We start from the raw sequence: 16,563 nt of genomic DNA on the forward strand, positions 1-16,563 counted from the left end.
GTGTCTCTTGTTTCTCCGCACGTGCTCCCGAATCAAGGCGATAAAGTACGATGGCAAGGGTTTGACCCCGGGGCTCCGGGAAACAACGAGAATATTGGGATTTGCTGACCCTGACAACATGACCGCCGGGAGACAGAAGCGACGATGGAGCTCAGCGCAGAGTTATTGCTGTCATTTATAGCAGCGGCTGTAATTTTTTGCATTTTCTTGAGAATTTCCAGCTTCTTGTTTCGGTGTAAAGAAAGGTTTTTATTGAACCTCTGACCCTCAGAAATGTGTCGACAAGGTTGAAAAGCTTGCTATTTTTAAAAAACCATTTATCGGAGACAGAAAAGCAGAAAAATTCTCTGTTTTCTCAACTCGTAAATCGTCCTTGAACCAATCACGCGCCACATGCAGCATCTTCAGGAAAATTTAGCACAAATAAGCTTAGAATTGTGATATTTTATCAAAATTACTTCATTTTTGTACATATATCGTGTTAAAATTGGCCATAAATCACCCATTTACTTCAACCAAGGTTTGTAAAAAATTAAAAATTCTTCACTTCATGGCCCAACTTTGAAGCCATTAGTGACTGAGCTGTGACCGACAGTCAGGTGACGAAAATGTGGGAACTTTTTGATTGAACTACATTGAACTGCAGGCTGCAGAGAGGAGACAAGTATTGAATCGAATTAAAAATGTAAGTAAAATACCTATAGCATGTACAGACACCACTTTTTTCCAGTATTGGTAGCACCTGTTTTTCTAAGATAGATAAATAAATCAAGAAAATTCAACTTTTGAAGTCTGTTTTTAAGATTCGTTGCACTAAATCTGTGTCATGCTGCTCAGGAGAAGTTCTCTCTACTTCTAGTCTTGGGTGTGCTGTTCCCATCGAGGTGCATGAGTCAGAATGTAACGCAAAAAACGTCCATAAACTGGAATGCAGAGGGTTAACGGTACAACCCCTAAAGGTTTCTTCAGCTAAAAACAATTAAAAATCCGTACAGTAGCTTCCCTCCAACACACACACAGAGTTGCTGCCGAGAAACCTTTGTTTATTCCCGGTTCCAGCTGAGGCTATAACTAAAAAGAAAGAAAACATAAAAAGTCCCAGAGGCGGCGGAGCGCCCCAGCGACGGGTAGCTGTGGCTGGGTAGCAGAGGGTCAACAGACGGGTCCAGAGATGGAGCTCAGCTGGCACTTAATGCGTGAGCCACTTACAGTCGAAGCTGCCATGTAGCGAGACGAGGAGAGAAGAGAAGAGAGACGAGAAGAGGAGGAAGAGAAGAGGAGGAATGAGGCTGAGTGTCTGGTGAAAGTCCAGGGCAGTGGAGGCACCACTCCAGGGGCCGCCACGAACATCTGTGCCCCATTTAGTGATGTTTCTCCTCCTCTTAATTCCCCTAATTTTTCTTCTCTTTTTGGCTTGCGCATAAAAATCCATCTATCTATCCATCTAGCTATACGTCCGTTTATCCATCGACCTATGGAGGAGGCATCTCTCAGGTGTCACCCACAGAATAGATTATCACTGGGCCCTGCTCCGTGGCGCCGAGGTCGCGTGGGTTTAAATGGCCGGTCCAGGTGTGAGCGTGTGTTTTCGTACTGCACAGCGGTGTGTATACGACAACCCTCTCGGGGCGGAGGGGGGTTCAGCGCCGGCTCTCCTCTCGACCCCTTCGCCTCCCGCGACGCTCTGCACTCTGCTCTCATTAGTCCACGTAATGACACATGCGACGCACTCCAGCACGAACCGGCCAGACAAGCATGCATCCTCCTCTCCTGAAGAATTTATTTAAAAAAAAAAAAACAACACACAGGCGTGCAACGTATATGTGCCGGGTAGCAGGTGGCCGGTGGAGTAAGGACAGGAGATGAATGGAGGGAGCAAGGAGAGCGGCCAGGCCATGGGGGACAGCACGGGCGAGTCATTTATTAAGGGGCTACAAACACACACACTCTTACATGCGTGTCCCCACTACATTCAACCACAAATGCATATGCAAATACACAAGCATACATGCTCCCAGAGGCTTTAACCGCACACACGTTGACCCAGTATCCGCCGCTCTCCATTCATCTGACGCCTAAGTAGAGCAACGCTAGCCACAGAAAAGTTCCTCGGCGCTATGTGCCTACGAGACGTCTTCGCTCGGGGCCCTGCCTTTTCGATAATTTTTTTTTTTTTATTTTCCGAGATGTTTATCGTTTTCTGACCCATTTCGTGTCTTTGGCGCCCCTTGTTCGCATCCCTCCCGGTGTTAATGTTCCTACACTTTGAGCGCGAGTATCATTGATCCAAGCCCGAGTGTAAAAGAGAGAGAGAGAGAGAGAGAGGGAGCAGTAATATTCCAGGCCTTTCATAATGATTAAAGCCTTCATTAAATTTTCATCCCAACCTGCTGTTTGCTGCTAATGGCCTTTGTGAGCCACACAGCCAAACAATAGCTTAGCCGGGCACAGAAAAAAGGGATTTCTATCTCGCGTTCAATACTGCCCCCTCGTCGTGCCCTCCCCTTCCCCACCACTCTCCATTTCCCTCTGCCTCTCTTCATCTTCCCTTTTCTTCCTCTTTTCTTTTCTCTCTCTCTCTCTTGCTTGGCTTTTTTTTTCGGGTCTGGAGGCGCTCAGGCCTTTTGTTAGCGCGTTTCATTTAAGCGTAAGGGCAGATAATGCTCCGGGTTGGTTTGGATGCTGCACCACTGTGGCACTGTGCTAATGGGGTCTGTGAAGACACTGCTCTTTCTCTCCTTCACTTTTCCTTCCCCTTTTTACCTCCTGTCTTTCCCTCCCTCTTCCTCCCCCATCTCTCTCTCTCTCTCTCTCTCAGTGCTGGCTGACTCATAAAGATCCATTATTGTTGTTTTTTTTTTCCTGTGCAGCCGGTTCATGAGGTCCAGCGAAGCAGCGAACAACCCAAAACACACCTCAATTACAGCTCGGCTCGACAAACAGTCCAGTTTTTTTTTTTCCTTTTTTGTAAAATGTGCCACAACAGGCCTCCTCTATCGACTGGAATAAAAACAACCAGACGGCGAGAGCTGACCAGCAGTCTCGGCTGCTTTGAAAAAAAAAGCCTTACAGAAAAGCCTGGAAAATAAGGTTAGCACATCGCAGCTTGAAATGAAAGCCTGTTGATGTGCCGGAGGGGGGGAACGCAAACACATAAAACGCACCTACACTTAAAGGCAAATACACAACGCGCTGGCTGTGCTGTTCTTTCACCTCTTCGGGCAGGGTGTCACTCGGCCTCGAGTTCTGCGCCTTTCTGGGGGATGTTTGAATACAAAAACTCTGCAGCGGCGGATTTGGAAGGAGAGAAAAAAAAAAGAAAAGAAAAGAAAGATCTGATCCGATGGTTGTTTTCTGCTTTACAGGTCTTGGCGAGGACCACTTGGTTGTGAGGAAGTGAGGCTTGACCCGAGTTGGGTCCCACCTGGAGTTATCTCAGGAGGGTTGGCAGGCAGGTGTGGGCGACTGGTGCAGAGTAAGGGAATAAATGCACCACCTCCCCGAAAAAAAGCAGTTTTTTATTATGTTTCAGGTGTTTTCTGGATCTCTAAAGAACTCTAAGATGCATTGCTTCACCCTCTGAACCCTGAAAACACACCATCGGGTTAGAAAGAGACGCATTCAGAGACAGGAACTAATAAAAAACTATAAAAAAAAACAGAAAGAATCTTCAGGACTTTCTGTTGGCTTTCGGTTTTGTTGTGAAAATCAACTCAGCTTAAACTCTTAATCTCATTGTACATGTGTATAATGACATTAAAGGCATTCTATTCTATTCTAACTTGTGATTTTATTCTACATGTTTCGATTGAGAAATTGCCAAAAAATAAAGCGTTTGCACTAAACAGATTCTGTAAAAAGCTAAAAATTTTGCTCTCCTTGGTGCATCTGTGAAGCCATTCATGACTCAGCTGCAAGCAACAGTGACGTGACAAAAATTCAGGGACTTTTTGGAGATTGTATGCCGCCATTCTTCTCCTGTATTGGTAACACTTGTGTGTAGTTTTGTACAATAAATAATCAAAGAAATTCAACCTTTTTAGTGCTTTATGACATTATAAACTTGCTACTGAGTTCTCTCAATGGTTGTGCAAGTACCGTAGAGGTGCAGGACTTTATTATTGCAGTGGAAAAACGCCCCCAAAGTAAAAAAAAAACGCCCAGAAAGTGCTCAGGGTTCAGAGGGTTAAGCACCAGAGAGGAACCTGTTTTCAAGCTGTCACCGACTTCCAACGCAAAAGAATCCCCCACCAATAAAGCACCACGTTATTTATATTATCCCATCTTCCAAAAGGAGATGGACACCTGCTAGCGATATCCGTATCACATTATCACTATTACATGCATTTCATAGTGACTTAAGCCCCCATTTATATGCCCAGTGGAAATTAGCATTGGCCAAGGGCTAATTTTATCTCTTTTCTTGACTCCAACTGCTAGCCCCAGGCTAAATCTGAGAATGAAATGTGGGGGCTAATCGAGCTAAGCTATGTAGGCCCCTGGGCAAGACTCCGGCTTGGCTTCCTCGACAGTGTGTGAAATCTTTATCAGGGGGCTCGGGGAGAGGTTGCACTTCTTATTGGGCTGAAAGGCGCCTTTAATGTGAGCGTTTTCTTGAAATTAAAGCTGGGGGAAACATTTGGAGAGTTGTTAATACACCCAAGTATGTTCGCAGGCTTTTCACACACCCGCTGCACACACACACGAACACTTGCGCACACATCTCATTTGTCAGGTTGTGATAAATATGCAAAGCATGGTGGACAATAGGCCCGAGCAGCTGATGCTGTCTGTCTGCGTGCTGGAAAAAACAAAGGCTCGCCTCTCATCTGAATGTGTGTGGGTTCATAACAGAGGGAAAGCGTGAGAGAGCCGTAGAGGAAACAAGACAGAAAGAACGACAGAAAAGAAGAGGAGCGCAATAAAAAGAAGAGCGTGGCGCCGAGCCAGAGAGACGGACTCGCACATCTGGCCTCCTCACTGACCTTCTGGCTCGTTTTTGATCAGCTCCTCCATCTTGCGCTGCTTCAGTGTGTCCACCACGTCGGCCAGGCTGCCCTTGCGTCTCTCCGGGGTTCCCAGGGTGCCGGCGGCCGAGCCCCCGTCGCTGCAGGGCCGCCCGCCGCCTCCGCCCTCCTCTTTGCCCGGTGAGGTAGCATTGTGCTGGGGGTAAGGACTCAGCGAGCTCCCCTTGGTGCCGTCGTGCTCCTGGAAACAAGAGGAAATTATTAAGTTTCAGAAATTATCTCAGTGCGGAAGAAGAAGAAACGCGAAGATCTGGGAGGAGCTGGCTCATTATCTCCGAGCTTCTTTGCTACTCTTTTCTCCCTTTATTCTCTCCATCTCCCCTTCTTATAGCCCGATGCAGCAACTTTCATCCCCGGCCAGTTATCTCAAGTCAGGGCATACTTCTTCTTCTTCTTCTTCTTCTTTCCTTCTCGCGTCCTCTGGAATCTGCATTTGACTGACTTGGAGGTACTTGACAGAAGCGGCACATGAAACAGCGGCAAAAAAAAGACTCCGCAACACTCTTAAGTGTCAACGTTAACTCTTCATTACAAAGCCCTTTCGATGGCTCGCTTTGAGGGACGTCCAACGCCGCCGCACCAAATCCCGAGCCCAAGTTTTTCAGCCTTTCTACTTTTTTGTCTCGAGATTCATGACAATTAATGCTGAGGATGCAACTCGCAACACAAACACACATATACACACACAAAAAAAATGCACTCCTTTTGAAAAAACAAAGCTCTGGAGCTATGTCAAATCATTTCCATAAACTTATAAAAGGACTAAAAAAAGACTAGAGCATGACGGCAACAAAATATAATGTATACAGCTTTAAAGTGGGGCTCCTCTGCCAAGCTGTCGTGGGGAATAATCATCCCGCTGTGTCTAAAGTTTACAGCCTTTAACACCTTTGAGTTTGTTCGGGTCACTTTTTGCAGACAACAATCCCGCTTAGCGCTGCGTTTGTTTAATTTATTGTTCTCCTTTTTCCGACGAGTAACCCAAGTTGGAAGCGGCCGGCAGCTGAGCGGTAAGTAACTTTTAGCGTCTTAATCCGTGTACAAATAAAACCTGTGTTTGTTTCTTCAGCCGGCATTACGAGACCTAACGCTGGCTCAGCCCAATTAACAGTGACAGTGAGACGGGGAGGAACGCCGGCGGCTTTTTCGAGAACACGACCTGGCCGCACACATGCCAGCGCGTTAACCGGCGTGAACTCAGGTGCGCGCCGTTCAATTACAGACACAATCGGGCCCGGCCGGCCGAGCGGCTCAGCTCCTCTGCAGACGGGAGGGTCAATGGTCCACAGGGTTAATCTTTGGCTAATCTCACTACAGTATGGGGCATGCCACCTGGGACAGTGGCACACATACTGTATCTGCTTGCGCGTGGGCGTTCGCACGGGGACATTCCAGCCGTATTAATGCCATTGTGGCGTATTAAGCCAGAGGTGGCTCTCTAATCATTAACTCGCAGGCCGCCGGTGGAAGTGGAACTTAATACCGAGATCACAGTCCACCGTGAAGTCATCTCCGCACCAGACGACTCCAAAATGAGCCATTTGAGCGGACAAATTTTTTTCTTTTCCTTCCCTCCCCCCACTGTGTTTCCGCTGAGATACTCAATATTGAGGATGCTTTCATTGTCGGTGGTCAAACACTATATGAGAGGTACAGCGGACCATTATCACTTGGCATTTTCGACACTTCACCGGCTCTCTCTCTCTCTGAATAAGTCAGCACGCTCAATAATTCACTAATTCTTTCCTTGGCATTCTTGCGCATGCATTGTACCAGAGGGACAGATTGTGACAGCGATGATGAGGCTGGAACAGTTGCACATATATATAAATATATCTCTATACAATGTGGGGTGATGAGGCTGTTAACATTGCGGCGAACAGAAGTTGTCTTGTGATCTGAAAGCCTCTAAAAGGCTTCACTCTTCTCCTCTCACCACCTGACCAAGTGGCTTTTTTTTTTCTCTCCCCTCCTCCTTTATCGCTTCCTTCCTTCCTCCCTTCCTTTCCTTTCTTCTTCCCCTCACCCTTTCTCCAGATTAGGGAAATCTCAAGACTTCAAAAAAAAAAAAAAACGAGCGGATTTTTGTGATTTACGAGTTGCATCAGGCGCCGACATGCAAATGCGACGAGACAGAAAAAGGAAGAAGAAGAAGCGTGTTTCTTAAAAAAAAAAAAAAAAGTCAAAGAAAGAAATCCCAAAAAATAAAATTAAAAAAAAGCAAGAAAGAAAGAGGGAAGCGATGTTATTAGAGGAAAACGAGAGAGAGAGTTGACAGAGAGATCCACGACGGAGGAGCAAGAAGGGAAAGGCAAGGCGTCTTGAAGGCAGCGGTCACACCTGTCACATCCCATTTATCTAATCCAGCGCCTACTTAAAACAGCCGCACTCTTTCTTTCGAGAAAGATGTCGTGCAAACAAAACAAACAGAACAAGAATATGGGAGGGAGATGAAGAGAGAGAGAGAGAGGAGAGAAGAGGGGAAGCAAGAGGGGGGGAGGATGGATGGAGTTGGAGGATCTCTTTGCAGAAAAGCTGCCAGCGAGATGTCATCTGGCTGCGTCCAACAATGAAGGTCATTTCCCAATCAGAGGGAATTAGCAGGGAAGCGTCTTCAAAGACCTCGTACATTAGAAGGGCCCCGTGACATTATTTATGTGTGAAGTCAGACAGACAGACTTTTATCCCGAAGGCAACTTAAATCTTCTTCTTCCTCCGATCAAACCTCTCTAATCCAAAGTCCAGGGATCAAATAAAACTATTGTAAACCGGTGTCACTCACGCTTCCTGTAGTAACGCAGGTCGCAAAACTTTTCCCCCCCTTCCTCCTCTTCTCCCCTCTCTCATCAACATGCATTTATTCATGAGTACAAACAGAAAAATTCTGGCTACTGTAAACTGCTCATGCCCTCGTCTCTCGGTGCATGTGTGCGAGCCATTTTTTATTTTTTTTTTGCCATACATGTGTGACACCCCGATCGCCCGTAGGTGTGTGTGTGTGTGCTCGTAAAAAAAAAAACATAAATAAATAAAAAAAATATGAGCGTCTGCATATATATATGTATTTATACGCGCTGGATGTGGCAAGGCTGGCTAAGTGTGGGCGGTTCTGCCTTTAGTTTGCAGATGTCAATTCTCTTCCAAATGACTGGAACAAAGTAAAAATTGCGCCTCACTCTCTTTATCCTTTTACTGCCTCTGCAATGGAACCGAATTAAACAACTTTTGTCTTCTTAAGCTCATCTGTGAGGGGAGGTTGGTTTAAAAACACTTAACTCTTGCCAAAAAAAAAAAAAAAAAAAGCCCCAAATGCTATTTTTTTTTTTCCTACAGCCAAGCACAGATGCCGCTGTTCATGTTCTCTCCTTTTTCTTCTTCTTCTTCCCTTCCTCCCTCTCTCTCTCTCTGTTTGCCCGACTGAAGAGGAAACTCTCCCTCTCTCTTTTTTTTTTTTTTTCCCTGCGCCATAGCCTGACATGTCTCGGGCTGTGCAAGGTGTAAAAAAACAATATTTGATGCTTGGCGCGTCGCTGCGGATCAAGGCATGGACAATGTGGCAAGTAGGAAGAAAAACTGGAAACAGCTGCTCAAACTAAAATACATGCACACAAATACACACCAGGAGAATGTCACTGATCGCTCCTGCAGGGGGGCGAGACTCAGCTCGAGCGCCAGAGCTGCCAATCTCGCCGCCATATACACTTTTACCGCGCACTGCCAAGACGCACACACACTCGCGAGCAAATCCCTTTACATGCCATGGCTAAACACAGACACTGTCAGTTTTGACTCGGGGGTCCCTCAGGCTGGGACAAGCCGGAGCACAATACTTCCTTCTTTGCTGCATGCGTTCCAAAATTTTGACCCACAGATTTTAAAAAAAAAAAAGAAGACTGTGGCACATAGATAATTATTCAGAATTTTAAAAAAAAAAACACCATTAGGAAATGTTAATTGTCTATTTAAGTCATTGTCCAGGAATTACACACTTGCCCCCTTCCCTTATCTTAAAAACACGCAGCTGTATTTTGCCGTATTTTAAATAGCAGTTTGGCTAAAATGTATGACAGTATATTTTACCACGACCCCTCACTGTTGACAGGCGAGCGTGTGTTGATTCATTAGTGCATCACTGGCATGAGAAATTAAGTGTGACCACTGTGTCTCAAGACTGCTCAATGACTGTGTTAAATCTGTCAAATTCACATGAACACACACACACACACACACATAATCACACATACAAATTGCACACACCACAAAAAAAAAAAAAAAAAAATGGAGGGGAAGACGGAGGGAAAAAACGAATAAACGCTCGATGAAATATCTTTATAGTTTTTATAGCGTGCGTCTCGCCTGTTAATGAAATAATTAGTGTTTGTCCATTAACACGTTGATGAGAGAAGATGCTTGATGTGAAAACATTATTATTTTCTTGCAAACGTAAACATTAGAAGATGCAAAAGAAAGGGGGGGGAAGGAGTGTCCTGGTAGGAGAAACCACAGCTAAAATCCTTCCCATCATGCATTTGAACTGAGCCAATGAGGGGTTGCACCTTTGCGTCACTCCCAATGAAAACAGCCCCTTTTACAGCGAAACTACAAACCATTATGAGCTGCCCGGATAAAGACTTTTTTTTTTTTTTTTGGTTAAAAAGATAAAATAAAAGTGAATAATCCGACCACCTTTTCAGGCCTTTTTGTTGTTGTTGTTGTTGTTGTTTTCCCCTCCTAAATGTGCAGCTGCAGGTAAAGCGGCCGAGCCAAAGCCGAACAGGCAGGCGGAATGAAGAGGTCAGTGTGTGGCTGAGCGCTTCTCCGCCACCGTGTTAATTTACTATGACAAGATAAAGCTGTAATCTTGCCTCACCCCCGTCCTCCTCCCTCCTCCTCCCCTGCTGCCTCACTTCCAAGTCAACCGATGAGCTTTTTTTTTTTCCTTTTACTGCCCTGCGAGAGCGAGAGAGAGACCCCCGCTTCCCTTGTTGTAAATTTCTCTTCACTCTTCATCCACTGACAGTCAGCCGGTGAAGGGATTGGCACTGTTAACCCCCTCCCCTCCCTCCAATTCCTCTCAAATAGAGGAAAAAAAAAAAACTTAACACACATCTTACTACATGCCAAGCAGGCAGCCGGATAAGCCCCAATCCCACCCCCTTGGTTTAATAATCCACATCAACACATCACACGTCAACAATCGCCCCATGTTCCTGCCCGCTAATGAACATTTTCGCATGAATTTTTCCACGTCGGGAGGCTACAATATAGCATTGTTGTCGTCGCTGCTGTAACTTTTCACCGGCGTCCCCCAGCAGATAACCGGCGGCGAGCGCGACGAGGACTTTGGTTTACAGTCAGCACCTGCCACACTCGCAGGGTCCACCGTGGGAGGGGCCTGCAGGCTAATCAGCGGGGCTAATTACAGAATTAGCTTTCCATTACAGCTCCTAAGCACTGTTTCATTGTTTTACAGCATGTGAGCGTTTATTGTCAGCACGCAGGAGGAGGAGGAGGAGGAGGGGGAAAGGTCGGCAGGCGTTATCTGGCGCCGCGACAGGGCGTGTTATCAAGGTGAGGGCCAAATCCTTCAACAGATGAAGCTCTAATGTTTAGCAGCATGCACAAAAAAGAAGCAACACCCTATACAGTAATCACACTCATGTACCCGACATGCACCGTAAACATGTGCAGAACGACTTCCATGCAGGAAAAAAAACAACAAGAGTCGTCCTTAAAATGCACATATAGCGACGCATGTCAGCGAGCAGACGTTTGCAGTAAGAACCCCCCGTATACAACACACACACACACACACCGGCCTGTACCAATATTTAACATGAATCACACAGAAAGATGCAATTCCGCTGTACAAACACGCACTTACAAACACGGAGCCATACATTGGAGCGCCGCTTGCACAATGTCACACTTCATCCCCAAGAAAATGACTCACTCCAATGGCTCACTTTTTTCTTTTTTCTTTTTTTGCAGTCACGCAACTGTGCATCAAATGGGCTCAAGGCGACGGCTGGTGGCATAAAAAAAAAAGAAGAAGCGAAAACACGTGCGCACCCAAACAGTAGCCTTGAACCTCTCCTCGTTGTTTTTCCAAACCGCTTTTTTTTCTCCACTCGCAGAGAAAGTCGATTTCTGCCTTTTTTAGGTTTCTTTTCAAGCCAACAAGTATCCGCTTATTTTTCTTTCTTCATTGTGAAGACGGCCATAAGAGGAGTAAACAGCATACCGGAGTCAAAGGGGAGCTTCGCATCCAGACTCCGTTTCATTTCATTCAATATGCAAAAATAAAATTGTTTACTCGCTTGGAAATTCCGTAAAAGCGACACAATTCTAATTATTTTTGAGCGTGTTTCGTTCCTGAAACTACTTTATGGACCCATTTCAGAAGCAGACAAGCGCGCAAGGTCAAGGAAGTTAATTTCCAGCTGAATGCATCCGCGGATATAAAACATTTTTCTAGCAAAAGGTTGTAATTTATAGCCGCTTTTCCAGCTCATTTAGTCAGCCTGCGTTCAAAAGACGGAGGGGTTCGTAGTTTTTACGTCAGCGCTGACCGTCCCACTGTAAAAACAAACGGTCAGGATTAACCGTGAACACGATCTGATCTGGGGTCTGGTGCCCTCGGGGGTCACTTTCCACCTCGAGCAGACAGCTTTATAGGAAGCCAAGGGCAGAAAGCCAGAGATGAAGATGAAGGCCAGAGCCGATGACGGAGGCGGCACAAGCCAAAGGAGCAGACAGGTAGCTCATTGGACGTGCCTTAGCCGGTTATATCGTTATTTTCAGAATGAATTCGGAGCGGCCATCAATTTTTCAAGACCGTTATAATGGAAGAATATTGTTAACAGTTTGAGTTTTTTGTCTGGATGTCTTTCCAACCCGGGGCAAATATTAATATTGATGTTTTATAAATGGAGAAGAAGACGCTGTCACCGTTTCAAGGATAGAAATTCACATCAAGTGCGAGTTATCATGTTACTTCAACTTCCCATAATGCTTTGGGGCATGTAAACATAAACAAGTTCTAGCTTTAGACTCTATTTGCTTCCATCCTGCACAAGTGGAGTCAACCAAAAGTAGCCGAATTAGCGGTTAGCACTTTTAGTCCACTATCACCGCATCACTTTGACACCTAAGAAAATTTTGAAAAGTGTTGATTTTAAACCAAATCCTGCAGTCATTTCTTTAACGACGGACATCAAATGTAGGGTCACGTGGAATCTACGCAACTGGATTCATCCAAAACGTAGCCGAATTAGCAATTAGCACCTTACGTTTGCGATGTACCCGTGAACAGACGGACGACCGTCACTGCACTGCTTTGACACTTTGAAACGTGACAGACAGCATGTTCCTGGAGTTATGATAAGTAGATTTACCGCCATTTTTTTTCTTTTTAGCAACGTGCGTCCAACACGGGGTCACACGGGATCTGAAACTTGTTTGGTGTCAGCATGTTCAGATCTGACTTAAAGAAAACTGTGTTTATTTCAAAGCAAATGTTGGGTGCAGGAGGTTAAAAAGAACCAACAGTGAGGACGTTTACTCTGAAACCTTTTGGAGAAAGTTTCCATCGAGGACAGAGTTCTTTAAGTAAGACGTGCTTTTAGGTTCAGAAGCAAGTTCTGGAGTTATAAACTTTAGGGTCAAATGGATTCCAAAATGAATCCGCGTGTTTAAATTTGTCCGAGTTGTGACTTTGAGAAAGAAGTAGTAGATTAGTAGATTAAAAAAGACGTAGGAGTGATTGAGAAGTTGGTAGAGAGTTCCTCAAATGAGACATGCAACCACACAGTTGGGGTCAGACGCAAATCCTGAAGCAAGTTCTGGAGTTTCACTAAGAAGGTTTCTGGCCATTTTGTGCGACCGACATCCAACGTAGGGTCACGAGGAATCTAGAAAGTGTTGGTATGTTCAGATTTGGCAGTAAAATGTATGAGGTAAATGGTGACAGTTGGGTTGGTTGAAAAGAGCTACGAGCGATGGAAAGGTGAGGACAGAGTTCCTCAAATATGATGTTCGACTGTTCTTTGGGGTTCAGAAGCAAATCCTAAAGCAAGTTCTAACGAGGAGAAGTCTTATGGCCGTCTCTTTGTGACAGACTGATGTGTGACTTCAAGAAAATTTGGCTTCTTGATGCAAAAGGTTGGTTAAAAAGAGCTATGAGGTCCTCAAATAAGGCGTGCGACCATTCTCTTGGGTGCAAAAGCAAAACCTAAAGCAGGTTCTGGAGTTATAATGTTCTTATCGCATTTATAAGCAGATTTATGGCCATTTTTTTCCTTTGCGATGCTCAGAAAACCTAAATTTTAGATGCAAACACTGTCAGTCGGGTGCAGTCGGTTAAAAAGAGCTAACAGTCGGGAAAAACCTCACTTTGGAATCTTCATTGAAAGTTTCCATCAAGGACAGAATTCCTAAAATAAACCATTCTAGCAAATCCCGAAGCAGCAACACGACCCACAGCGGGTCAAACCAAAACGCCAACCTGCTCCGACCCTTCATCCGCCCTCGAGGCCGCCGTCGCCCTCGAGGTGAGCGCTTTCACCCCTCGAGGTGAGACCGAGCGATGACGACAACAACAAAACAGAAAAAAAAAAGAAAAGCCTGTCCTCACCGTGTTGGGGGGGCTGTCCAAGTTGCGGTTGGGGGGCGAGCGAGGGGACACCTTGCCGCAGTAGGAGGCCAGGGGGAGGTGGATGACACCACCCAGTCCTTCGCTCTCCTCATCCTCCACTCGCTGTCTGCTGGTTGCCATGGTTACCTCTCCATCTGTCCCCCCATATGGAGAGGCTGGTCGCTTGGAAGACATCCTGGAAAAAAAAAAAAAAAACAGGAGATAGAAAGACAAGAGAGAGAGAGAGAGAAGGAGAAACAGGAGTGAGCAATATTCAATAGATGATATAATAGGTTGACAACTGGAGTTATACGAAGGGAAGGTTCCTGTGGATCAACTCCTGGAGCAACTTTTGAATTTTTTTGCTGTCGTGCAACACGATGCCACAAATATATCTAAGTCCTTCCAAATCCCATTCATCTCCTCAACCTGCACCAGCTTCCTCTTCTCCTCTGTTTTTTCCTGGACAAGTTTCTCTCTTTTTTTTTTGTTTTGTTTTACACTCAGCTCTTGGAGTGCATCTCCTCCACAATATCCCTCCTTTTTTTTTTTTTTTTAGCGAGCACCCAGCTTCTTGGCAGACCTTCAAACACCCTCTCAGGTCTTACAGTATGTTTACCATGGGGGCCATTCAACGTTTTCCAAAAAAAAGGGACGGGGGCCATTACTGCAAATGGAGCCCGCTTGCACCGGCATTGTGGGAGGAAATGACCACGTCTTGACAATAGGCTTTCAGAGAGAAACACAGATTGAGAGAGAGAAAAAATAAAAAATAAAAAAAAAAAGAGAGAGAGAGAGCGAGTGTGTGAGAGCAGTACGTACAGTGGCAATAATATGTGTTTATGAAAACCTCTGGACAATGGAGGAACTGGAAGGAAAATAGGCAGCAACGCGACAGCCCCGCTGTTTGCATTTGTTACCGTGGCTTTGTTCCCCTTGAAAAGAAGGAAAGGATATAAAGCCACATCTATTAGGTGAACTCTGTCTCTCACAAGGTAAATTTGCCTCCCTGTACTTCAGCTGAATAGGGATGCAGTGACTATGTGGCAATAATAGAATTTAATGTGGTTCTCAGCATCGCCTGAGTGCTTTCAGATGCACTTGTCAGCCTTGAAGCCACTGCGACTATGACCCTGGGTAATAGGCTGCTAACGCTCAGTCGCACGGAGGGGAATGGAGGGATGGAGGTGTGGATGGAGGGAGCTGTGAGAGAAGCAACAGGCGTCTGACTCTCAGACTCCTCTGACACGTTCACCTCCATCTTCGCGTCTTTATCCCGCGTCTCCCCTTCAGCACCTCGAGTTCTCGCCCCCCCGTTCTCCAGACTGATTGCACTCTCGACTCTATTGGATTTTTCCTCCGGACCGTACATCTGGCATTGTTCCTCGTGGGAGCCCCGCCGCTAATTCGCCGCTTATTTACCTTATGACAGTGGAAAGGTAAACAACATGGAGTGCGGCTCGGCGGAGACGTGCGGCGCGTTGGGGAGTAATCGAGTAAACTCAGCCCGAGTAAAGGGAAAAAAACTCCACTTTAATTGTGTTTTTGGATGAATTTGGCAACAGAAATCCACAAATCTTGCAAGTTGTTTAGTAATTTGAACCGAATTTTGCAAAAAATGTCACTTCTTTGCACCACTTTCAACTCCGCTGAGCTTTTAAAGGCGCCACAGTCTCGTTTCATCTCAAGCAAAATTGCTGCGTAGCTTTTCCCCAACTTCTGCAGCGCCACAAACTCTCCATTTCTTTTAATTTTTCTTCCCCCCCCTCCCTCCTCCTTCAATCAAGGTTAGAGCGACTGAATCAGCTGTTGCAATAAACGGACAGCGAGCGCCGAGCAAACACTTGAAACCGACAGGAATCTGCGACTCATTTCTCTATCTGTTTATCAGCAAACACTGCAGCCATAAAAAGGGGAGAAGATTTGCCTCGATGACAAAAGACTGAGGAGATAAAACTGCACGCTTAATCCCACTGATATTAAAATGACTTTTTTTATGATGTTGGAGCAGAAAGCTGTACGTGTGCGTCTGAACCTGTGAACACTATCCAACGCAAGCTGCAGGCCCAGCTGTACAAACTGCACACACACACACACATATGTGCACAGAACATACATAGAACAGAGGCCCGAACACTGCAGCTCTGTCTTCATCACTACCTGTTTACTTTACCTCCTTTCACTCCCTCACACTAAGGCCTTTTGTTTCACACACACACACACACCTCCCCTTGTATCCAACCTCTTGCTTGGCCATAATGCACAAAGTCTTTTTTTTTTTTTTAACCGCTTACAGAAGCACCTTTTGAAAAGGCCCGGAGGATTTTAATTTTACAGTTTTACCATCCCGGCATTTAACCACAGTAGCTGACATATCTAGATGGACTCCAGAGACAAGAGCGGTTACACATTAACGCGTGAAACAACACAGGTGTCCAAAATAATAAAAACTCCTGAGATAGAGGGAGAGGACTTCACTCTTGTGTCATCATTGTTTTCTTCTTCTTCTTCCCATTTGCCCCCCTACAACTCCTCCACTGCTGCTACTACTTCCTCAGAGGTGGGCGTCTGAATGAATGAATGAAGGAGGCAGTTCGCAGCTCCTCTCCGGCTATAAAATCCCTTCTTCTTCCCCCCCTACACCCCCCAACTCTTGTATCCGTCTTTGAAGTGGAATTACTATACAATTGGGCACAGCGGGGTGTGCAGGTTACGCCGGCTACTTCATTTAAAGTTTGGCAGAGGGTGGCGTGCTGGTTGGAGGCTGTCTGCGAGGATTTAAAAAAACAACAAGATGAGGTTGCATTAAGTTGACGAGAGGTCATAATTAGTGATTTTTCTTCCAAAGTCTGGGAAAACCACACCGTTGCTGCTGAAATCAAATTTTTTATTTGAGCCCTT

General features: G+C 45.6%; 1 protein-coding gene across 1 annotated transcript in view; it reads right to left on the reverse strand.

Moving 5' to 3' along the window:
* Positions 1-3,572: 3,572 nt before the first annotated feature.
* LOC103373512 (transcription factor SOX-5-like) overlaps positions 3,573-16,563 on the reverse strand; it is a 25,642-nt gene continuing 12,651 nt past the window's right edge. Inside the window, exons 2-4 of the mRNA XM_008303413.1 lie at positions 13,663-13,858; positions 4,986-5,208; positions 3,573-3,586 (exon numbers count right to left, since the gene is read on the reverse strand). Of these exons, the coding sequence (XP_008301635.1) occupies positions 3,573-3,586; positions 4,986-5,208; positions 13,663-13,858 (433 nt within the window). The remainder of the gene's footprint in view (positions 3,587-4,985; positions 5,209-13,662; positions 13,859-16,563) is intronic.

Source organism: Stegastes partitus, unplaced genomic scaffold (genome assembly GCF_000690725.1).
Source record: "Stegastes partitus isolate 25-593 unplaced genomic scaffold, Stegastes_partitus-1.0.2 Scaffold2001, whole genome shotgun sequence".
In the NCBI taxonomy this organism is placed as follows: Eukaryota; Metazoa; Chordata; class Actinopteri; family Pomacentridae; genus Stegastes; species Stegastes partitus.